Genomic DNA, 24,026 nt, shown 5'->3' with positions numbered 1-24,026 from the left:
GGGAAATAAAAACTATGTAGCAGATAAGATATTAATAGAAATATGATTTATCTCCTTATTAAAAATAATATGTTTGCTTTAGCCGTTTAATGTTTTGGACAGTAGGCTTTTACAATTGCAACAATTGTGCCCAACAATTCTATCCCTGAGTCCTACCATTCCTTGTGGAAAATGACCACTCTCTGTTGCAAATGAGTCCCTGCATGTCTTCCTGTAGTGTGCAATGACAGATGATTGTTGAATTTATTTTTATTTTTATCTGTATCTATCTTAAAATGGATAATCAAATTGAATTAAATACAGTAGTCTACTACATTATATTTACAGAATAACAAAATACTGCCACAGAGATAGGAAACCCTTTAGACCCCCTGCTTTATCTTTGATACTGTTGTCTGACAATGCCCTCTAGTGGTAAGCATGGATTTCCATTGGATTCTCCCACAGCCTCAACCACTGAGCCAAAGAATTCTGAGCTGAAGAATTCATAACGTGGCCTCAACCCCATTGTGGGCCGATTAATCCCTATGCCCCAACCCGTTTTTCCTGAACATATAAATTAAATCTTCAGGTTTATGTTCTCCTGTTGCAATCAGTTAAACTACACACCGTCCTCGATTCAAATGCATGCTGTCATGAGTAAACCTGATATTCTGTATAGATTTGATGAATGAATTTCAGCACTCCTCTTATGTGAAAGGGTGTGAAAACTTTTCGAGAATATTATTGGCTCCTTCATTCATTTCCTTAAACGTCATGAATTGTTTTGACAGGGGGTGTGGGTGACCGAAACCCCAAGAGGGATGCTCGCTTTACAACATAAATCATGTGTGCGTTATTGTAATTGTACAAGATTGAATTGTTTATTCTAAGACATTTCGAAGACCGTTCCCTGCTCACCGTGGAGTCTCGCTGTACGTGAATGTGAAAACAGGTAAGATAGCTAGCTGGTGATTTGCTATCGAGCTACATAATACATCTCTGGCTAAGCTAGTTAGCAAGCTAGCTAGCGGTATTGGGCATGAATACAGATCAGAAACTAGTCAACTGTACGTGGCTTACGTAAGTATTCAGTGATTATCTAGCTAGCTAGCTAAACAGCTGATCATAATACAGTAACGATGTCTAATATTGTAGCTAGCTAAATAGCAGATTGAGTTATCACATGATGGAGGGGTTAAATAGAGGTGTAGCTAGTGGGGTCGTTTCACAATGTGTGTTGTGACACAGTGGAGTACTGTGCCCATCAACCCATTCTACTTGATAGATCTGGGAGTCTGAGGATTCATTTGAAGTTCCATTACGTGTGTGTGTGTGTGTGTGTGTGTGTGTGTGTGTGTGTGTGTGTGTGTGTGTGTGTGTGTGTGTGTATATATGCGTGCGTTAGTCATATGTTGGCATGAAGATGATGTCTAACTACCAAGGCAATCTAGCTAAACAGACGTATTCTGCCGTTAGAAAAGTAGACGGGATCAGGTACCCTGTCCTCTACTCGACATTGTCAGCAGACCTAGTGAGGGGGCAGCAGTCCCTCTGCACACAGAGCAGTGGTAGTGACTGAGTCAGACTGCAGCATGCAGGGATGTTGTGACATTGGGGAGTGAGTGTGCTTTGGACTGTATGACTGGGTATTTGACCTTTGTGAAGGAATAGCTGCTGACCGAACAGCACAACCCTTCATGTTTTCTCATGGTTGATCGAAGCCCCACATGTGACCGTCTATTTCTGACAGTCACTGTGGTTCAGTGAACAACACCAGTCACATATTATGGGGATATGTGTTTTTTTGTCCTGAAAACCTTTATTTATTTATTTTAACCTGATTTGATCGAATGCCCCCTTAGTTTGATGTTGGTTTATTTGTAAATCAAAAACAAGATCAAGTGTATGTATTTATGCTATCTGACCTTTTACTCCCCTCCTCCTCTGTCCTCCAACAGCATGCGGTGACTCTTGAGGGCAGTTGGCAAGATGAAGAGCCCAGTGCACAGATGCAGAGACGTGGAGAGGCAGGGGGGCTACCTGCAGCCAGAGAGCTGTGTCCCTCCTTCCAAGGACAGATCCAATTCCATGTGGTTCATCCGGGATGCCTGCGGCATTGTGTGTGGGATCATCACCTGGTTTCTGGTCTTCTACGCTGAGTTTGTGGTGCTCTTCGTCATGCTGTTGCCTTCCAAGAATCTGACCTACAGCATAATGAACGGGACAGTGTTCAACAGCCTAGCCTTTCTCGCCCTGGCCTCTCACTTCAGGGCCATGTGCACCGACCCTGTGAGTCTCCCAGTACCCACTGCTCTGCAGTTCACACCTTACACATGTCACGCCAGTGCTATTCTTTGGCTAATCTCACAGAGCCGGTTTGTGTACTTCTGAATATTGTATATCCTCCAGTAGCTGTAAAGCCAGGGTTGAGATGACTCTACAGCAAACACAATAGGCCAACATCAGCAAGATTCTTTGTCGTGCAGGCTGAGTCATAGTCACCGTGTTCCATCATGTCATGCGTATTGATCTGTCCTAGGGTGCTGTGCCAAAGGGGAACGCCACTAAGGAGTACATCGAGAGCCTTCAGCTGAAGCCGGGCCAAGTGGTTTATAAGTGTCCCAAATGCAGCAGCATCAAGCCGGACCGGGCACACCACTGCAGGTAGGGTGAGCCCACTCCGAGAGTGGTTGTGTCCCATTTCTCCTCCTTTTTCCTGAAATTGGCATTTGTACTTGTACACTCCCCCTGCATGTTTTGTTTTGTTTTAATATGAGTTAGTGTAAGAGGAGTTGTGGAAGGGAGGCTGGTGGAGGTAGATACCATTCCTTATTCCATTCCATGCATTACAATGAGCCCGTTCTCCGATTTCTACCTCCACCAGCCTCCCCTGAATCATACAGTATTCTGTTAGATCCATGTGGTGAAGTGGGCAAGGGCACACTTCAGGTAAAAGGTGGATAAATTGGATGCAGTATTTCTATCAGTCTAAGTGTAGTTTATTGCGGTGACTACCTGACACAGAAAAAGTGCATTTATGAGATTGCATGTATATCGCGTCAGTTGACGGCTATTATCAGATGGAGTGTAAATGGAAGTAAAAGGTCAGTATGATGGAGAAGGAATGGTATTGGATGAGATAAGATGAAATGTACATGATGGAAGGTTCTAGAATGGGAATTTTCAACATGACACATCCCTCTTATTGGTCCATGTACACTCCCAATGTTTGATGTATACAGGAAACCCCGGCATTATGGTAGCCTCCCAGCCTTGCTTCATGCCTCATTCCCGGTCAGTGTTTGATCTTGTGGCTGGAGTTTGAAGCCTAGATAGAAGCTCTGTAGGTCAACCCTCATTCATGCAAATGCAGTAAGCTGAGGCATCCTGTGCAGTTTGCTGAAAGATGTATGATGACGGATGTCCCGCCATTTCCTCTCCTTTCTCTCTCTCTTTCTCCATGCATTTTCTTTCCCTTGTAAGTGTTTGCAAACGCTGCATACGAAAGATGGACCACCACTGCCCCTGGGTCAACAACTGTGTTGGAGAGAACAACCAGAAGTACTTTGTGCTTTTCACAGTACGTGACGTTCACATACGTTGGTTACACACATGACACAAGAACCTACTACAAGATGATACACAAACACTTTATGTGATTTGCCATCCCCATAGTTTGAAGCTGTTGGTTATGAATGAGTTTTGGATTAAGGTGATTTTCAAGTTGAGAAGGTCTGTGGAAGTGACTGTAAGCCTCCCCTCGTTCCAGATGTACATTGCACTCATCTCTCTCCACTCTCTGGTGATGGTGGTCTTCCATTTCCTCTACTGCTTTGAAGATGACTGGACAAGTAAGTTACCTACCTGCATTACATCTGACCTGTCCATTCATTGTATTTTTTTTATTTCTTTTATTTTTTACAAGTCTTAGAGACTAAGAACTAATAACACAACGATTATCCAATCTGAATTCTACAAGTAGACACCAAAAAATATTTGGTAATTTCAGATATTATGATATAACCACCCATCTCATGTGACGCTATTAAAGTTGCCTCTGCCTCAAGTCAAGCCACGATCGACACCCCTTTAGTTTGACATCCTATCCTTTCTGACACTTGTTATTCCTGCTATTCTACTGGCACTGTGTAGCTCACTGAAGGTCATTTAGACCCGGTAACACAAAGTAAGTATGGAGGGGCTTTGTCTTACTGTATTCATTACGTTGAGCTATTTTGTGACATGTTAATGAGTTAGTACAGTAAGCCTATATTGTCTGTATGTAGTTCATCTCTGCATATTGAGCATGCACATTTATGCTCATTGTCCTTTGCTGGAAAATGCAACCTGTTTTTATTGCCTTTATTTAAGCCACCATTGTACTGTAATGTGGATAAAACACACCTTATTGTATTGGTTTTTTTTGTTTGTTTTGGAAATGCCAATAGTAAAACTCACCCATCATTCGAAGACACAGTATTCCCTTAAATCTCATGTTTGCAATTGATCCAGGCAGCGATCTGAGAATGAATGTGATGTACAATATGCTCAGAACCAGAGATATGTATTGCTCAACAGGGAAGTGGTTTGGATTACAGTTGAAACCTGTCTTCTCTGTGAGCAATAGCTTTGAATGTGCTGTGACGCCCCCCTCCAGTATAAATGTGTGTGTTCCTCACCCCTCCTCCTTCCCCCTCCTCCCCCCAACCCCAGAGTGCAGTTCTTTCTCACCTCCAGCGACCGTCATCCTCCTCATCCTCCTGTGCTTTGAGGCCCTCCTCTTCCTCATCTTCACCTCTGTGATGTTCGGGACTCAGGTCCATTCCATCTGTACCGATGAGACAGTAAGTGCCCTAGTGACCATGCTCCTCTTCTCCCAACGCCTCTCACATCCCACCACTGCTGCTTTGGAGCTATGACATTTAACCCTCCTACACGACTTCTACTACTACTACTACTACTACTACTCTAACCCTCTACAGCTCACCCAAGCAATGTCCCTTGCTTTGAGTGTAAATAGAAGCCTCTGCATTTAGAAGCCTGAAAGGAAGAATTGGTGAGTTACTTGCCAATGATAGCTTTGTCATTAAACACCTGCTCTTAGAATGGTTCTCATCCAAAGAAAACAAATCTTGGTAAGTATTGCTGAGGGTTTGGCCTCCACTAACCTCGTTCCCCAGGCTATAAATAGGCGGAAGTGTCTGAGAACGAGATTAGGCATCAGCAAGCGCAAACACAAACCTGTCTATCCATGTATCAATCTGAGAATGAATCAGTATCATTCTAGTACTATGTATAGTGACATCATTCAAATCATATAGAGAGTAGACAGTGGGTTGTGTGTGTGTTTGTTTGTTCCATGTATGTGTGTACACTTGTATGTTTTCAACTGCCTAAAACCACACTAAACTAACTCTCCTTTCTTGTTCTGACTTCTTTTTGTCTGCAACTTCAGGACAGAGTTAGGGCAGAGTTGTATCATTTACTATGGTGCCTCACTACTGGGGAGGGAGGCCTGTTTAACAGATCTCTGTATCAGTGTATTGAGATTGGACTTAGTCTCTAGACCATGATCATTCAGTCATGGCTTTTGCCGTTTTCATAAAAACGTGTTACATTTAAAGAGATTGTCAAGATTGTCTTTGGTTTTGAATAGAAATTAGATTGGAGTAGTGTGATGATCAGTTATTACTACTTGAATGCAGTCAGGGAACAAGCCTAGTTTGTGATTCGTTCACACTGAAGTTTGGTTGTCTCTTGTTTTCAGGGCATAGAGCAGTTGAAAAAGGAAGAGAGAAGATGGGCTAAAAAAACTAAGTGGATGAACATGAAGGCGGTATTCGGACACCCCTTCTCGATATTATGGTTTAGCCCGTTCTCCAGGCCTGACCATGGGAAAGCAGACCCCTCCCAGTATGTGGTCTGAGCTCATGAAGCAAGCCCCTTTTACCCTCACCCGGGTCAAACCAAACTCGAAGGGAGAGACAGAGGTGTGCTAACACCACCCCAACCCCCCCCCGTCCCCCGTCCCCCCCTCGTCCCATGCACTCTGACACCTCTGTGACAATGCTGAACATGATTGTAACCCCTAACCATGAACAGCTGTGTGTCTGCTTTTTGCATTGCCAAAATGTGTTATTTTTATGTTGCGGAGGCTGATGAAGTGGAGTTGCAGAGAAAAAACAACAACTTTCAACCTGCCTGTTAACTCTGTCATACTGTATGTTGATTCTTCTATTTTAAAAAGCTATTTTCTGTTTCTTTGAACAGAATTACTTTCCTCTTTGTTCACCCCTCCTTTCCTGAGTCCTCTTGTCAGTCAAAACCAAACCTTCCTGTCCCTCTGATTCCTCTCTGATACATGATTAATGACAAAGCATAGGGAACGCCCTCTTCCACTGCACAGCTGCCTGTTGGAGATCAGATTTGAAACCAGAGCCATCGATATACATGGAGCAGTTTATCTATGGCTCTGATTTGAACCAGATGAGATTCAGGCCAGGGTTGTATCTCACAAAGCAGGATCATCAGCCAGCATTCTATAACTCTTTGCTTTTTTTTGTGTGTATGAAGAAAGTTAGGATTGAGTCAGACCAAGCTCATATCTTAGTATTATCATTGTTTAGCTAGGAACAAGGACATATGAAGTTATTTCAGAACATTCTTTAAAGGTAGCTCTCTATTCATCATAGGTCCTGCTTTGTGACCTACTGCCCCTGGACCACCTTGTTGAGTGATGTGAGGGTTTTGCTGTGTAGCTGATATGCTTTGTTGTAAAGGAGAATCTGGATAGATATCTGCTATCTGTTTGTCTCTGCATGAACACATCACTAAAGTAGTCTAGCCCACATGCTACAGTGTTATCTAGGCTTTGGATGTTGTCAATTTGTGCCAAATTCAGCTAACCTTTTAATCTCCAACACATGGGATTGAGAAAGTTCTCAAATTTGAACGATTCACTAAAGTTGCCAGATACTTTTGTTTGAGTTAAACATAATATATGGTTGTGCAGGAGGAGGTAAGGAAACATGAGGGAACTGGGGGAAGGTCTGATCAACCAAACAGATGGAAACCTGACGCAAAATCTTTTGTGAAGTAAAATATAACGGAGTGCAAGTAAAATGTATATTGAACCCAACTTGGTTGGGTTACCCAGCTGATTATGCATTAGCAGAACAGAAGTTGTGCTGTATTTGCACCATGAGAAAACATGTCAAGCTTTTAACACACCTTACAACCAGTTTTGTGGTTTCATGGCTAATATGCACTTTTTTCTAAGATGTATCTTATCCACTTCTTTATTTGAATATCATTGTGAAACCTTTGTATGCTTCAGGAGAACACAGCAATGTGGTGGTCATTATCCTATGTGTTTACATTATTGTATGTTGTTATACTTACTTTATTTGAATGAATGGTGAAGTTGAAGGGTAAGACTAACTGATGCTGCAGTATGTGCTGGTGCTGTGTCTTGCCGGTGAGTGGGCTATTGAAGATGTTCTTTTTTTTCTTTCTTTTTTTTTAACTACAAATTCAAGTCTTTCTATATACTTTGGCAAAGAAAGAATAAAAACTTCCCAGTTGTCATTCTGTTCCTACAGTTTGTGTGAATTATGCAAAGCAGACACGGGACAAAGCTGTCCTATTTTCATGTGTTTTCTTAGCACCCAATAGTTTGATTTCACTATAATGATTTGTATAATGAGATTTAAACAATGAGGCAATGCTGAAAATGCTTATTATCATGTCTCTTGTCATCATCATCAATTCTTCTTCTTCAGGATACAGTTATGTGCCATTGTATCTGATCTTTTTATGCATTCCTATATCATTTCCACATGTTGCATTTGCTTTGGTTGGTAACTGAATGTGTCAAGTGCTTCTACTGAAGCTGTTAACTGTCTCTCTGTACTGAGCGTTGAGCTAGACTTGCTGCTTAGGTATGGGATGGAGGTAAGCTTGCAAGTTGCAACAGAAATTATAGTAGCAATTTCATCAATCATATCACATTTCAAGAGCATGCAGATCTAGAGAGCCAAAGTCGTTCTCTCAAAAGCCCAAATAGTTGTGTTCTTTTGAATTTATTTTAATTGTACATACTGTATACACACTAAACCAAACATTATTGAGGAATGAATGCATTCTGTAAATAACAAAGCATGATGCATGTTTCTCTGCCTCCTGCCTCAATAGGCCCACGTTCCTAGTTGTAAAATATGGGATGCATGAACTCACTGAATTGTTTTGTGTCTACTGTAGTTCACAAACACATGGGAAATGATAACACAGTCAACATCTTGTTTTGATTCTGTACGTGAGGAGGAAAGTTGCCAGAAAGATAATTTCTGTCCCTCTGCAGCTCACTGTTTTCTCTTCCTTCCAGGGCATCGAGCGTCTGAAGAATGAGAAGGGAGCATGGGAGAAGACTCCGTGCTGGGAAGCCATGAAGCAAGCGTTCGGAGGGCCATTCTCCCTCTCCTGGCTCAGCCCTTTCTCTGAGCTCAGCTGCAAGAGCGACCCGTCAACCCACGTCATAGTGTTTCCACAGGGAGAGATCATCGAGGAGGACATCATAGAGATCCCACTCACCTAATGCTGTCTCTGACCACTGCTTATCCTGTTGCTTGGACCAAAGCCTTAGATTCCAGAGAGGAGGAGTTGACTGATCCCAACATGCTCATTCATTCTGAACTCAGATTTAGGAGTATACACAAAAGCTCTGGAACTAACTACCCTTGGACTACATACTGTGGTATTTCTGCTGCCTTTTCCTCTGGATTGATGTCTATTCTTACTACTTAATTAGTGCCTTACCAAGCTGAGAACTTATTGCCCTTTTTCTGCAAGTGATACAAATGAGGTTTTTAAGTATTTATCAATGTATGTCATGTCAAATAATATTCTCAGTACGTTTTTAAGTGTATCTGAAACAGCTTTGTCTAATAACTGTGCATTCCATTATCAATATTAATGTAAACGTTTTATAATTATTTTTAAATGACAATTGCTATATCATCATTGTCTTAATCTGCAATATGTCGCAAATAATGGGAATTATACAACAGAATGTGCATGGTGGTGGAGTGGTGAATTACTGGGAGCTACAGGATGGAAGACTGCTGCTAGGTAGGCCTTTGACAGCCAAGTGGATGCTGGATATCATGGAACCATGGATATTGTTTACATTGTTTGAATTAAAAGGGATGTTCTCAACAATGCTGGCTTTCTTTTGGGTGATAATTGCATTGATAATTGATATGGACACATTAACTTAATTGCAGAATAAGATAAGAGGTCAGGAAACCAGATATATTTTCTTGTTATCAGTTAACTGCCATATTTACAACCCAATGAAAATCATAGACACTGACACCTGACACATACAGTATATGGGGAAGTCTTTTAACCACTAATGAGACAGTACATTTCAAGTGAAAAGTTTATTTTAAACAAATTTATTTCATAGGCTTGGTTTGCATATAAGACATGTATTGCAGTGGATAAGTGATTAATGCCAGTGTACAAACCACCTCTATCATGATCATCGTCTTTGTCAATAAGATTGTAGAGACAAGTTATGTGCCATGCCAGAACCCATTATACAAGTGTGTTTTGTGTGTGTGACTCCCATCAAAGTCGGTTGTGATAACAGAAACCAGTGTATTACTCATGTAAAATGAGTGTGAAGATTCCTTTCAACCTGAGAGCATCGGTTAAATAGTGAGATGCCATGCTTGATGCAGTGTTTTTTTCCATTACACGTCCTTTTCCACATGTAGACAATTCACTCCTGCTTCTTGGCGTCAGCTTGTTGAGGGGTTTCAGATGTCGATCCATGAAGAACCAGTAGCCCTGATAGGGTGAGTGAAATGCCCACCCACCACAGCGCTGCATGTGTCTCGCCAAAGAGAAGCTTCCCCAGGAATGCCTTAATAAAGCAGGAAGTGGATGCTTAAAACACATTACCTGTAGTAGACTTGGTACCTACTGTACATGCATTCACACTGATGATTCACAGCAATAAGCTTCCCATAGATGACATATTGTCCCATTAAAACGTAATGGTGAAAATTATATGTTTTTTATCATAAACCTGAAGTGACTGGATGATGGCAAAGGTCTGGTTTGTTCAAACATTCTAGTGAACTCACAGAAGATATGAAGTTGGAGGCAGTGGTGGTCACAGTGGCCCGGGCTGAGGAGGAGGAGTGTCTCAGTGCCTTTGAGAAGAATGTCCACATCACAGCATTGCAGGTGAACAGCAAGCCTCCACAGAGCAGCCGCAGAGGAATGTGAAGCTAGAACACAAGGTCTGGTATAAGTGCTCTATGCTCACTCTCATACACACGCACACACACTTAATCAAATCAAATAGGAGTCTACTTGGCTGAATAGATCCATCTCGAAATATTGCTTTTCTCTTACCCATTCACAAGGAGTGGTCTCATCTTGTCCTATGCTGTGGTCCTCACGACCCCATGTTGTGAGACCTGTTTCACACATCTCTTTGAGGTAGTCCGAGCCGAGAGACAGTTTTGCTGATGAGGAGGCAAGAGCTCCAAGGAAGCCGGCTATTAATGCATAAAATGTACCCGAAATCATATTAAAAGAGTAGAAAAGAGAGCACCTAATGTAACTAGTTACATTTTTGCGTGACAACTTCCTTACAAACAAGCCCTCATCTGTCATCAATGATTCAACCAATCAGATTCATTCCCATGAGATTCAGGCGACGCATGATGATGACGATTGTTATGCTCCGTGTGGCTCCTGGCTCAAAGCAAAGACAGACTCGTCTCGCCGTTGTTAGTGTTTTTTTTGCTGTATAATTACAATGAATAAAAAAAGTAACGTATCATGGGTAAAGCCAGCCGAACCGTCCTTTTTAAAGAAATTCAAGAGTGATGTTGGCTTCAAGGAAGGACCCACGGTTGACACCAAGGTACCTGCTGCCAGCTAGCTAGCTACTGTAGCTAGCTAGCTGACGTTAGATCCATGAATGATAGCCTTTGAAGACACCTATGTGATATTGGCCAAATAAAGAGGTGCTTATAGATAAACGTTCAGTATTGCACACCTGCAATACCTATGTTAGATGTTGTGTTAAGCCACAGTTTTGGAATAATTGAATTTCAGTAATATGACTGTGGCCTAAAGACCTTCATGAGAGTAGAACAACGGTCCTAAATAAAACAATAGGGACCTGTTCTTTCATGTATGTTGTTGTCATAGGAGACTTTTGAAACAAATGATGCAGCCCCACATGGTTTCAGATCATGTTTTTAAAAAGTAATGCTGAAGGTCATTCCTTGAGCACTACAAATATGACAGAAATCAAGTGATATTGGAAATGAAAATGCATGGAATGCAAAAATGACTGGTGGCATTAATGTCTTAATGTTTCAGCGTCTAGACATGCCAACCTTAGACGATGACAGTGGAAGCGATCGTGAAGATGAGTTGCCGCAAGTTGTCGTCCTTAAAAAGGGAGATTTAAGCGCTGATGAAGTTCAAAAGATAAAAGGAGGCGAAAAAAGCACTGGGAAAGGTAATGTTAACGTTCTAATCTATAAACAATCTAACTAGAAACTCGGTCCTGGTCAAATGTGTTGATCTCATCTCTTATGCCACCTTCAGAGGACGAGCCTCCCGCTGACGGCAAGATTGTGTTCAAGAAGCCTACGAAGCGCTCCTCCGACAAGTACAAGGGCATTACTGCCAGCTCCAGCAAAAAGAAGAAGAGCGATGGGGATGAAGAGAAAACGGAAAAGAGCCATGGGGATGAAGAGAAAAAGGAGAAGAGCAATGGGGAGGGAGAGAAAAAGGAAAAGTCTGGAAAGAAAGTAAAAAAAAACAACAGCCTTCTCTCTTTTGGAGGTGATGATGATGAAGAGGAGGACTAATCTAAAAAGGGAATCCAGATGAGTGACCTGTCATGTATAATAGAACTGATGCTTTACTGTTGTTGGATCACACTGCGGGCAAAAGGACATTCATGTTGCCCCGCTGTACTTGGCAAAGGTCCTTACACATCACAGGTCATCCACTTTTACTGGCATCTGGGATTTGGACATGTAATGATTGAAACAAACCCCTTCACATACCCTAGTCACAGTCTTCTAAATTAGAAGCATGATGTTCCTCTTTGTGAACTGTAAGAATAAGGGATGTCTTGTGACTGTAGTCTGTGGACCTACTGTATTGTCCGGAAATCGCAAATGTTTTGATCCCTCCTTGCCCCCTCTGTGGACTTTTCACACAGCCAATGAGGGGGTGAAACTGAATGTGCTACTATAAATCTGTGACATCCCAATGTTACTGAAATTTGGTCAGAAAAATTGTCTAGTCTGGATTCTGGAACTTTTAATGGATACTTTTTTTTATACGTGTACATTCGATCATTTATTGGATGTACAATTATGTTTTGGCTTCGACAATGGAGCTTTACTTTTTTTTTATTTAAATGTTTAAGTTAAACAATGCATTTTTTGTTTATGCCATTATGTTGGATTCTACTGTGTGATTGTGTTGTATGTATTTTCCTAAATGATGGTTTTGGCTTAAAAACAAGTTTAAAATGTAACAATTTCTGTGTAAAATTATTAAAGGACATGAAACGCTTTTGGATTTTGTTGGTGCTGGCGTGTTATGTAAAATTTGCACTTATATCATTTGCTTCATGTCCATGAATTTGTATTTATTGACCTGTAAGGTGTGAGAGCTTTTCAACCAACTCTGTCTGTATGACCTACTATGGTACATGAGCTATCATGCTATGCTACACAGATATAGGGCTATATTTTAACGGCGTAAAAAACAACCGTCTTCTGGCAGTGCTGGCAGTGGCACTATGGGGTGTGTCTGAAATATGAGTGCTATTTTCAAGGCTGCAATTTTCAGCGCACCTGATGGCACTTGACCTGCATGAACATGCCTCTATTACCGTTACGCCACCCACAGGCTCAGTCAATACTCTTAGGCAGGTGTTTTGTGATAAAGCATTTGCATATAAAACAACATTAACACTAGTTGCAAAAGAGCAGTCAGTAAACACTTAGAGGAGAGACACCACATTTTATTCCAACAGAAACAATGCAACTTACAAGTGCACCCCCTTCAAGAAAATGCAACCCTTCAAAGCACAGACGACAGAGACGACGAGAACCAGGACGGCTTTGAGGATCTGTGTTGATGATGATACATTCAGAAACTAAATAAAAGGCAACGTTGTTATCAAGTAACCCTCACTTCCACCACTATAACCTTTGGCTGTAACATATTACTGGAAACAGATATTATCTCTACAGTATGCTGGTCAGTACAGTATTCCCTAATAATCTAAATCAGGAAATGACATGGCACTGAAACTGAAAACTCTAAGTGCTTTAGAAAAACAAATACACATTTCATATTCAAATACGATATACTGTCACAGATAATACAATGTATTCATTCAAATGATACTGAGGGTATGCCTAGCTTGAGCAATAGGCGTTATTTAGGTGTTCACTGAATAAGATTCATTATGGTCATGAGGTTCATCAACCTTTTTACTCTGTAAAAGGGCAGCATTCCAAAGATTCATTTATTATTCACCAGTGTCATCAGACAGTCTGATGGGAAACCCCACAGAAACATCCAGACAGACCAATCATTGGACAACACAGCTGGCCTCTGCAGTTTTAAAGGCATCTTCACATTTCTTAGGTCTTCATAGTCCACAACCACAAGACTGACTTAACTAATACCATATACATTGAAAAACAAAAGTAAACAATTGTAGTACTGATAGAAAAAAATACACTATAAAAACCATTGCCTACTGCCTGGATTAGGCAGGATACATCTTAGCCCTTTCTGTAAAAGAACAATGTAACAAAAACACTACTGCCATTAACAAATATGTTTGTCAATCACTATAAGGAATGGGAAATGTAAATGAGTGAGGCGAGGACTGCATTTTCATTTTCCAAGAGCGCACTTGTTTCCTTTGTGAAAACGAATTAGAATTACTGTAAAGAGATGTACTGTAAAGAGATGTACTGGAAAGGTACGTCATCAAAAATGTTGATGTAGTGCCAGTGAAAATGTGTTAAAAATGTGTTAAAAAAATTTGTTAAAAAAATAACTGTTTCAAAATGATCTGGAAAATTGGTGTTTATCAAACAGGTGATAACAAGGTCCTAAATTTCCCCCTAATGAAAAAAGTATTGTCCTTTGCCAGTGTGCTAAAAAATAAAGATGCAACTGAAAGCTGGTGTCCATAGATGGGGCCACATTTGAGCCCCAATGGCTAATAAGATCAGAGGTCATTTAAAAGAGGTCAGAGGTACAACAACTATGAACAGAACTGACATCCACCCATAGATACAGTATGTGAGGTATTGACCTTAATAATAACTTAGCTTTAACAATGTAATAAGTGTCTGTTCAACAATGTTTGGTCACAAAACCTGTTTTTTGATTGTCGTATCACTGCTTACATATATGTTATTTAGTTCAATTCCATATAACATCATTGTAGACATTTGGATAGTATGTCACATGCAAACATGATAATCCCACGATTGGATACAAATATGTGAAATAGAAGGCTAGTGCAATATTGAAAGTTACCCCCATATGATCATATTAATGTTCATATCTACACCTTGGTTGTGTGGATATGATCAGGAAGGGTTGAACTTGACATCTGATCATTGTTATGGACTTTGAGGTAACTGGACAATAACAATGTTGTTAATGTGCAATTTAGGATAATTCATATACCTACCACCATCCATTACATCGTGGTAGACACAGAACTCACTATAAACCCATTGTTAGTTTACGAGATAGTTGACGAGAAAAAGGTTGAACCATGAATGGCAGTTAAGTGATAAGACCTATGATGGTGCTGAGATATTGTTGCTGCAAAAATAATGGTATCAAGATTTCTGTAAACAGTACAGGACTAGAATCACTAGGGGGCAGTATTGTACTGGACATGAGAAGAGACTGGAAAACAAATGACAGCAGTAAACATCGAATTAATCTCAACAGCAAGATATTTAGATATCAAGATACAACATTGTACACCAACAATATCTCAGAACTATCATGATATCCATTCTATTTGGTGGGGACATCAAAATCAAAGCATCTCCAAATCAGCAATAACCAGGTATCAGCCCTGGAATCAAATTTGAGAGAGGGTGGAAATAGGGGGCCACATATGGCCAGGTATTTGAAGAGGAGATTGCAGCTCCTTCAATAGATGGAGACACTTGAGAGGCAGTGGGGAGCATCTAGAGAAGAGGAGCTCTCTGAAGGACAGCATGGGGGAGGAGGGCAGGACCACTCACAGGTGCTCTGGGTGGCTCTGGAGGCAGGAGATCATCTCCTGTACCGGCTTCCCCTCGAAACAGATCTGATGCACTGCTGTGAAAAGTGGGAACCTGGGGAAAATCAGAACAACAGTGTTGATGACAATAAAGTGATTGCATTGAATCGAATGTATTGAGGAGATAAGGAAGATAAGGAAGAGCTCACAGAGAATCTATAAAGTTAACGACACACCCAAACCTTACTGTAACACACATAAAGGCCAGCATAAGTGAATCTCTCACACACACACACACACACACACACACACACACACACACACACACACACACACACACACACACACACACACACACACACACACACACACACACACACACACACACACACACACACACACACACACACACACACACACACACACACACACACACACACACACACACACACACACACACACACACACACACACACACACACACACACACACACACACACACACACACACACACACACACACACACACACACACACACACACTTACTTGTCGACCAGGCCCTTCTGTTTGAGAATGTGAAACACTTCAGCTGAAGTGGCAGGACCTTGAAGCTTCTGTCCATTCAGCATCTCCTTCTCTAGGTCTTCAATACTCTGGAGGGAGAGGGAGGTAGATTACAATACAATACAAATCTTGTTTTTCAATGTTAGTTAGAAAAGGATCTTGTTCAAAGCACTTCTGTGTTGAATTATGGTGGTATTGTTTATATGCAGGCCTCAGCAATTACCTTAAAAGCTCTTCCCACAGTGTATCATGGTGCTTTAAGATTTATAACCCATGCTAGATCACTCACTTGTCACTGTAAATCTGGGGGGGTTAAAGCACTGGTACACCTTTGTGTACAAAGCATTGATAAGACAATTTATTTTGTATCTCTGGTCCTTATTGACCAGATCAGTCACCCAAGATAGTCTTCGCTCACAGTCACTGCTGTGATTATCTGTTCCTAAGGCTAGAACTGACACATAATGCCACTTCATACTGGAACATGCTTCAAAAGATTTCAAAGTTCGAGAAGCTCTTGTTCTTGATAGCTGGTTTTAATCCTCAAATGTATTGGTAGCTTGTAACACTTGTCTTTTCTGTGTATTAGTATCTTGGTAACATTTATACAGTGGTATATATCCCTGGTTCGCCTTCTTGCCAAGTTGCCCACACAAAAGAGGTTTCTCAGATCAATGGGTCTTACTTGGTATTGAAAGTGGCCAAGCAAATGTTTTACTGATACAATGACACGGACAACATTGTTTTTCTGAATGGTGAATTTGGTCAGGGGTTGTGTATAACTTTGGGAGAATATATATAATAAATTAAAAGTTAAAATTAAAATTAAAAAAAAGCCCCACAACAGCACATACTGTCTCTCCAAGTATTTTGTCACCGACCGGCAGTGAGACACACCCTGTCTTCCTATTGGTTCTTACCTTCCCACTCTTGGCGAAGGCCTCGGCCACGCGTCGGTTGCGGCCGCCGTAGCAGGTGGTGATGAGGTCAGCAACGCCGCAGCTCTCCAGGAAGGTGGCAGACGACACGGTGCCGTCTTTGCTGAAGAGCTTAGCGAAGGCGATCATCTCCATCAGTCCCAGTCTGATCACCGCTGCCTTGGTGTTGTCACCACACCGCAGTCCGTCACAGAACCCTGCTCCCACCGCCACGATGTTCTAGTGAACAGGAAGGAGAGCATAGAAACATCTCACTGGAAAACATCAGTTCCAATTCATTACCATCACCACTTGTGGTCCTGTGTGGCTCAGTTGGAAGACCACAGCTCTAGTGGACAAAATCCCACTGGGATCCTATACACAAAAAGTCTACTGTAGGCTCTTGCTGACTGCAAGTCCCTTTGGAAAAAAGGTCCAGCGAAATAACATCCATCATCATAATATGATCATATATAATGTTTTACCAAGTCGTTACAGTCAGCACAGATGGTGGCGGGTGGAGGGGGTTACCTACCTTCAGGGCTCCACAGAGCTCCACAGTGTCTGCGTCATCCACCACCGTGATGCGGAAGTTTGGGGTCTGCAGCAGCTCCTTGAAGAGGAGGCCGTTCTCCAGAATCTTACTGCCTGCAAAACAGCACTGTTCACATCAAAGACATCAAAGACCTATCACTGTGTAAGCCAGGATCCACCCACGCTCTCATTATCTGTCAACTCTGAATCATAAAGTAAAACGTACTGTAAATAAACTTATTCAAATCCTACCCCTCTAGTTTTTTGTTTTTTTCAAGCATATCTCTGTGAGGAGGTACAAGGACTCTCTCACCAATGGTGGTTTCACAGAATTTCTCTGCTGCCACCTCGTTGGCGATGTTAGCACCCATCAGGACGCTGACGTCGATGCCCATCTTCTCCCTGATGATGTCAGAGATGAGCTTGAGACCCTCTGGCCCCTCATCTATTCCCTGTGGAAACAATGAATACCTTAATCAGCTTGGAACCCGATGATATACTGTGTGTGTGTGCATGTGTGTGTGTGTGTGTGTGTATGTTGCATATGCATCCAGTGTCAAATACACAAATACAAAGGTCAATGCTCACAAGCAAATGTTTTTCGGCTGGACAACCAGTTATGTCCCCAAGGCAGCACTTCAGCTCATACAAGGCAAGCTTATAATTTAGAAGCAATTGTGTGTGTGGTGACATAGTGTCCAGAGAGAGTGCTACAATTACAGAACAAAAAAAATGACACTGGAGAAAAGAGACATTCCTATCTCTCTCTCTTCCTGCTGACGTTGACTCAATCTGGGTCAGGAGCACAGAGAGGTAGGTGTGTGTGTGGAGGGGAGGGGGCACATGAGGACTGGCTGCAAACATCACTCCTGAAATATTCAAACATCATCATCCTCAGCCAGACACGGGAGCTTAGCTGCTCTGGGAGAGTGAGACAGAACCAGCTGGTGTCAGGAACCAGGCCAGACAGGCCCTGCTGTGAGCCCTGTATTCTAAACACACACAGAGTGAAACTGGGTAATACACACAGAAATACACTGCACGCACATCTTCAATAACTTCATTCAAGCCTGCTATATGGCCACTGCAACTGTACACAGATAATCAAGATCTATAAACAAGCCTCATAAAGACACCCCTCACACTCCATTCACAGAGACAATACTAGATACAAGACAGAATAGCCCAAATCCTGAAGGGTTGGACATTGGACACAATGGACATAATCACCTCAAGGCCCTGGCTATCCTCTTTGAAAAATGAGCTTCAAAGTAGCAATAGGTTTAAAAGCTTCACCGATACAGTCAGAATCCTGTGGCTTGTAAAGCCAAACAAATCCCTCTTTACACTCTACCAGTCCAGATGTTTTAATCAGTTCCTTTAACCTTGCCAGAGCTGCTGGGCTTTCATCTCCCGAAGCACACACGCCCTGCACACACGCACGCACGCACGCACGCACACACGCACGCGCGCACGCAACCAGTATTCATTAAAGCTCTCTGTTGTCATGGATATGATATTAGCTGGATCTGGGTCTGTCGGCTCTTCGAAATAATGGCGACCCAACCCAAAATGGCCAGAGCAGAGCCCATCACATCACTTTAGTCTGTCGTTACATAAGAGGGTTTTTTTAAGGGGTTTATTCTCGGACGCACCAGGACCTCTGGCCTCTTATACAACGATGACACCCATATGCTCAACAGCTGAGGCTGAGGCTGATACCAAAGGGACCATCCAGACACGACACTTTGTCTCTTCTCTATATATAGATCCTCTCTCTCTCAATGGACTGGACCACTGAGGTTAATATCTAACAGAACACACAACACAAGGCAAGTTAAGTGCTTCGAGGTATAGACCCATTCATATGGCAATAACAACGGAGGGACAGCTGCTTTAGCAACATAGCCAATTTAGTTGAGGCACATTTTCAGGAGTCATGTTTCGTCTCACTGGTAGTTATTATGCCAAGCATAACAAGGGCTGCTGAAATTCATTAAGTGTGGCAGTCCATATCCGTCAGTGAGATAACTAATCCCCTCCCAGCCAAAATGGCAAGAACGGCCACTGTGTGATTTACGGCTGCATCTGCCTGTGGGATTTCCCTACTGTGGACCACTGAGGTCAGTGACAGTCCCGTCAGTGACCTGGGGCCAGTATGGTCGTCGTTGTTGTTGTTGTTGTTGTTGCTGATGCTGAGAACACTGAGGGGGGGATGATGGAGCACCACAGTACCTTAATCAGGGTGATTCCTCGGGCCTGAGAGGACACACAGCCCACCATCTCGTCACACAGCTTCCTGATGAACTGGTGTGGAACCACAAACACCAACAGGTCCGCCCCCTCGGCAGCATCCCGCAGCTCAGGCACAGCCACCTACACAGACATGGAGAGGGAGACATCGGGAGGAACAAAAGGCTTTGGCTCAGTCACAGCAAAGAATGAATGTCCAATAAATAAAACTAAAAAATGGGATTCAAGCTAATTTCAGTCTTTTCTGCAGGGTCGGTCATCCCTTCTCTATCCGTCCTCTTACCACATTCTCAGGCAGTTTGTAGCCAGGGAGGTACTTCACGTTCTCATGGTCTGTGTTGATGATGTCCGTGAGTTTCCTGCCATTGACGTTCTCCTCAAACACCCACATCTTGACTGTGGTGGCAAAGTGCTGGAGAGTCTGAGCATTGCCTCCAATTATTCTTGCAATGGCTGAACCCCTGTAGAGAGGAAACATTTCTTCTTTAGCAGACAATTCTCTAAATGCACTGTATTTGTATCTTCTTACACCATACCAGTCCCCTGGTACATCATTATCATCATCATCATTATAAAGTGCTAAGAATTTTTGGAATGGATGTACTTTATTGTGATATTCTGTCTCGCCTAGGAGATGCTCCACTACTGTGTTAACGTAATCCTTCGTTTGCAGGACGTTTATCAAATGCACTACTTTCAACATAATTGGATTAAAAACGCACGTTGCTTATGGCCACACATGACAAGTAAATCAATTGATAGCTCACTTCATAGCCGCCTATGTTTTGGACCTTGACAATAAGCAACATTAACATTATGTAACATTATGCAAGACACACCCTGCAGCATCAAGAAAAAACAGAAACAGACAAGCAATGTACTACTGCTTCAAGTGTTGCTAGCTAATATTATGCCTCAGTGTATTAGCCTACATTCGAGCACGTTAGCTAGCCCAGAGAAAGATGCACCCTTCCCAGATTGCATGCAAGGGATACCTCATTATGGGTAGAAGTGAGAAGAACTCACCAGTTTCCTGAGCCGACAATGCATACTTTCAAAGGCAAGGCGGCCATCGCAGATGTTTCCCAATGCTGCTATGGATGAACCTGTTATAAATGTATTGCTTTCAAAGATATAAACAGCTAATAGTGGAGCTAATGACAGGGGATATGGAGAATGGGTGGATGAAGGAACAAGGTAGAACGCCACACTAGACTTCTGTAAATGACATCATCACAGTTGACGCTCTAAAGGATGCTGGGAGTTGTAGTTTGTTTCCGCTAATTGTAACAGTAAGAGATTATCTGTTTGATGGAACAATGTGTTACAGATTTGCCAGGTGTTATGTTACAAGTAACCTAGATTATACTGGCCAGACTACAAGTCTAGCCTATGCAAATGCCATTTATTATGACAAATCTCTATAAACTGCAAAAACAATTAGTTAGGCTGTTTGCTTTGTTGTTGTGGTAGTTGTACAGTCTATAGTCTAGGCTATGTTGTGGTGTAGCTCTGTCTGTGTCATATACTGTAAAATAGGTCTGTATACTGTAGCTACAAGTCTGTCCTGGTTGGCGGAGAAGTCAGAGGGTGTGACCATCCCGGGATTTCCAATCGCTTAGAAAAACGCAAGGACGTCACTGCCACCACCACCGCAGCGAGCGAAGGAATATCCCTTCACAGTATAACAGAAGATAACACGTCCTATCTCAGACGCATTGACATTGTCGGAATATGTGAGAATGTGGATATTATCCTCCTGTTGAAGTTCTGGATTGAATTTATCTGCTCTCCGTCGTCCGCTGATGATCATCTAATAATATTTTAGCCTCATAGTAATAACATATTTTCGTCCCAACTATGGAAAAGCGTCCAGGCTCCAGCATGATGAACCCTTCGTCATATCGTGGGAATCCCGCAAGGAAGCTTGAAGGAGGCGGCTCACACAGTCCGAGTTCGGAGTCCGCAGGCAGCCCAGCTCGAGGTGGAGGTCGCGGGGTATCCGGGAGCAGCAGCTCCAACCCACAACAAGCCCGCAAGCGGCATCTGGAGGGGGTCTTGAATAAATACACAAATCTGCTACAAGGCTGGCAGAACAGGTAGCTACAGTGGTTCCTGAGTTTGGTGTCTAGTCCATATATGGAATTGTGGACATCACTGTGTAATTTAGACTACAGTGGATTTATTCTATTGACAACAAGTTTGGGGGAGTTTTGTCTTCTGTTCAGCAGGGGGTTCCAAGGACGCAGATCTATTCCGCGTCAAAACAAGCATATGTGTTCTATTCCATCCGATCCACAAAGTGCGCGTTGCAGCACAAAGGACTGTTGCCTGAATTGTCTCATTGCCACGTTTATTGGACTATACAGTTGGCAACACACAGAGGGACATTCTCAACCGCTTTGGTGGAGTTTTTAACCCCTAATATTTCCTGTTGTCTAACATAGTGTAAATAGTTGAATTTTGGGGCCATAAATCAGGCAGCTCTTACAGGGCTGTGCTGAATTCTGAGATGTTAGGGAATAGGATATACACCTGTAGATTTGAATATGGCCCTAGATTACATTATTGCTCCAATTTCTGTCCAATTGTTTATGGATCTTTTCAGGATGCCTACTGTAGTATCTACCAACAGTGTTGCCTTGGATCAGGTGAGGTGGGGGCGGTGGGGCTGAATTAATGAATGACTCATCCCTAACAGGAAAGCCCCTCTATCTCCCATGCTCACTCTATGGCACGATCTGCTCTGTCTTTGGATCGATAGGGAAAGCAGCCAGTCATGTAATGAGCTCTATGATCACGGTCTTATGCGGTCACTGCACTGACTCAGACAGGAACTCAGGAACATTCCATCCAGTTAGGCTCTTCAGTAATGCTCTGTGTAGAATTAGATCAGCAAAGATATGAGTGTGTGTGTGTGTGTGTGTGTGTGTGAGAGAGAGAGAGTGTGCGTGTATGCATGTGCATTTGTGTGTGTGTGCGAGTGTGTGCGTGTGCATTTGTGTGTGTGTGTGTGTGTGTGTGTGTGTGTGTGTGTGCGCGTGCCTTTATGTGTGTGTGTGTGTGTGGTGTATGTGTGTGTGCATGTGTGTGTGTTTCTTATATTGAGACAGAGGGAGATGCGGGAAGGCTTCTTGGAAATTACAAGATTTGTTTATTCCAAGGTTTTACAGCCCTGGCACGTACGTACTGTACACAGCTGTTACAGTATATCATTCCAGACTGTGTCATTGCAATATATTATAGATTACATTTAAAATAATGTCAAATGCTTCACACTTACATGCTGAATGTAATCGCATTAAATCAGACGATGAGATTCAGGGTTTCAAGAATATGCTGAATGCCATACTGACTCCATGGGGAGAGATGTTGAATATCACTGTAGGCTACCTCACGGCATCCTGCCTCAATGTTTCATAAAGACATTATTGTATTCTCAATTCCATTATCTTTGGAGCAGACATAGCCAAGAGACTTGTTTGATAAAGCATTTACGTATATGACAGTTTTATAAAGTATCTGCTCAGTAATTGTGACTTCTCTGTTTCCATCCAGTCAATAGGGGGTTATGTGTTGTGACAAGATGTGTTTTTATTTCTACCAAAGCGGAACCTGAACATACTGTATCGTTGGACTGTTTTTCAGGAGTTTAGACTTGTTGTTGACTTCTTGAGCAAATGTTCTTAGTCTTTTAACTTGTCTGTCTTCTCTCTGTATCAGGGGAGGCTGGTGGAGGTAGAAATCGGAGTACGGGCTCATTGTAATGCATGGAATGGAATAGAATGAGGAATGCATTACAATGAGCCCGTCCTCTGATTTCTGTCTCCACCAGCCTCCACTGCTCTGTACCTACTATTGATTCATCTCTTATCAAGGATACAATGTGTCTCCACCCGCCTGAGTGGGGGAAACAGTGATTCATTTACCCTCACTTGGCACTGAAATATCCTCTCTTCTGGGAACCTCTGTTTGTTTTTATCTAGAGGGTCACATTCGGTCAGAAGTCACTACCAGCTGCATGTTTTGCAACACATGAATAGCCTACGAAAGGGAAATTAATTTGTGTTTAGATAGATTTATGATTGTTACCATTCCACATACTGCTGTACACACACGCTTATATGGAGAAAAGTACTCTATCATTTATTGATAGCCTGGGCAACCTCAAAAGTATGGTACCAAGTACCCTCTGTCCTATGCCCCTTTCTGCCTGTGTATGTCCAAGGGGCATCTCTCTTTGTATTGCCAAGTCTAGTGGAGGTGCTTCTCTTTCCCTCTGTCTCTGCTCTCCTGATGTGAGTGGCTTTGGCAGATGACAAGATGCATTAGTTCAGGGTAAACTGTGTCTCTTTTAACACAAGCACACTCTTTTTCTCTCTCTCTCTGAACACCTCCTCCCCTGTTCCTATCTAAATTAATTTTCTAATCTCCTCTTCGTGTTGCTACCGCTG

The 24,026-nt window shown here is 42.3% G+C and overlaps 4 protein-coding genes across 6 annotated transcripts; 2 read left to right on the top strand and 2 right to left on the bottom strand.

The window, feature by feature from the left end:
• The first annotated feature begins 777 nt into the window (after nt 1–777).
• Nucleotides 778–9,198, top strand: zdhhc3a (zDHHC palmitoyltransferase 3a). Of its 3 annotated transcripts, none has more exons than XM_083678735.1 (7): nt 778–934; nt 1,941–2,271; nt 2,522–2,646; nt 3,466–3,562; nt 3,752–3,833; nt 4,696–4,826; nt 8,366–9,198. In XM_083678735.1, the coding sequence occupies exons 2-7, from the start codon at nt 1,972–1,974 to the stop codon at nt 8,573–8,575; spliced, it is 945 nt and encodes a 314-aa protein (XP_083534861.1). In that variant the 5' UTR covers nt 778–934; nt 1,941–1,971; the 3' UTR covers nt 8,576–9,198. The 3 variants fall into 3 exon arrangements, with proteins under 3 accessions (XP_083534861.1, XP_083534863.1, XP_083534862.1); XM_083678737.1 differs by lacking the exon at nt 8,366–9,198 and adding an exon at nt 5,750–7,569; XM_083678736.1 differs by having other exon boundaries at nt 779–914.
• A 236-nt stretch (nt 9,199–9,434) lies between these two features.
• On the bottom strand, nt 9,435–10,651 carry tmem42a (transmembrane protein 42a). Its single transcript, XM_083678246.1, has 3 exons — nt 10,408–10,651; nt 10,134–10,280; nt 9,435–9,910 (listed from the first exon to the last, which is right to left on the bottom strand). The coding sequence occupies exons 1-3, from the start codon at nt 10,582–10,584 to the stop codon at nt 9,767–9,769; spliced, it is 468 nt and encodes a 155-aa protein (XP_083534372.1). The 5' UTR covers nt 10,585–10,651; the 3' UTR covers nt 9,435–9,766.
• A 104-nt stretch (nt 10,652–10,755) lies between these two features.
• Nucleotides 10,756–12,603, top strand: kiaa1143 (KIAA1143 ortholog). The gene is made up of 3 exons (XM_083678414.1): nt 10,756–10,924; nt 11,389–11,530; nt 11,620–12,603. The coding sequence occupies exons 1-3, from the start codon at nt 10,817–10,819 to the stop codon at nt 11,883–11,885; spliced, it is 516 nt and encodes a 171-aa protein (XP_083534540.1). The 5' UTR covers nt 10,756–10,816; the 3' UTR covers nt 11,886–12,603.
• Nucleotides 12,604–13,041: 438 nt separating this feature from the next.
• On the bottom strand, nt 13,042–20,762 carry gpd1l (glycerol-3-phosphate dehydrogenase 1 like). The gene is made up of 8 exons (XM_083678820.1): nt 20,599–20,762; nt 19,856–20,033; nt 19,555–19,695; nt 17,633–17,771; nt 17,321–17,433; nt 16,789–17,025; nt 15,851–15,957; nt 13,042–15,419 (listed from the first exon to the last, which is right to left on the bottom strand). The coding sequence occupies exons 1-8, from the start codon at nt 20,643–20,645 to the stop codon at nt 15,323–15,325; spliced, it is 1,059 nt and encodes a 352-aa protein (XP_083534946.1). The 5' UTR covers nt 20,646–20,762; the 3' UTR covers nt 13,042–15,322.
• Between the last annotated feature and the right edge of the window lie 3,264 nt (nt 20,763–24,026).

This window comes from Argentina silus (assembly GCF_951799395.1).
Source record: "Argentina silus genome assembly, chromosome: 10".
NCBI classification, from domain to species: Eukaryota; Metazoa; Chordata; class Actinopteri; order Argentiniformes; family Argentinidae; genus Argentina; species Argentina silus.
This window is presented reverse-complemented; position numbering and strand designations above follow the sequence as displayed.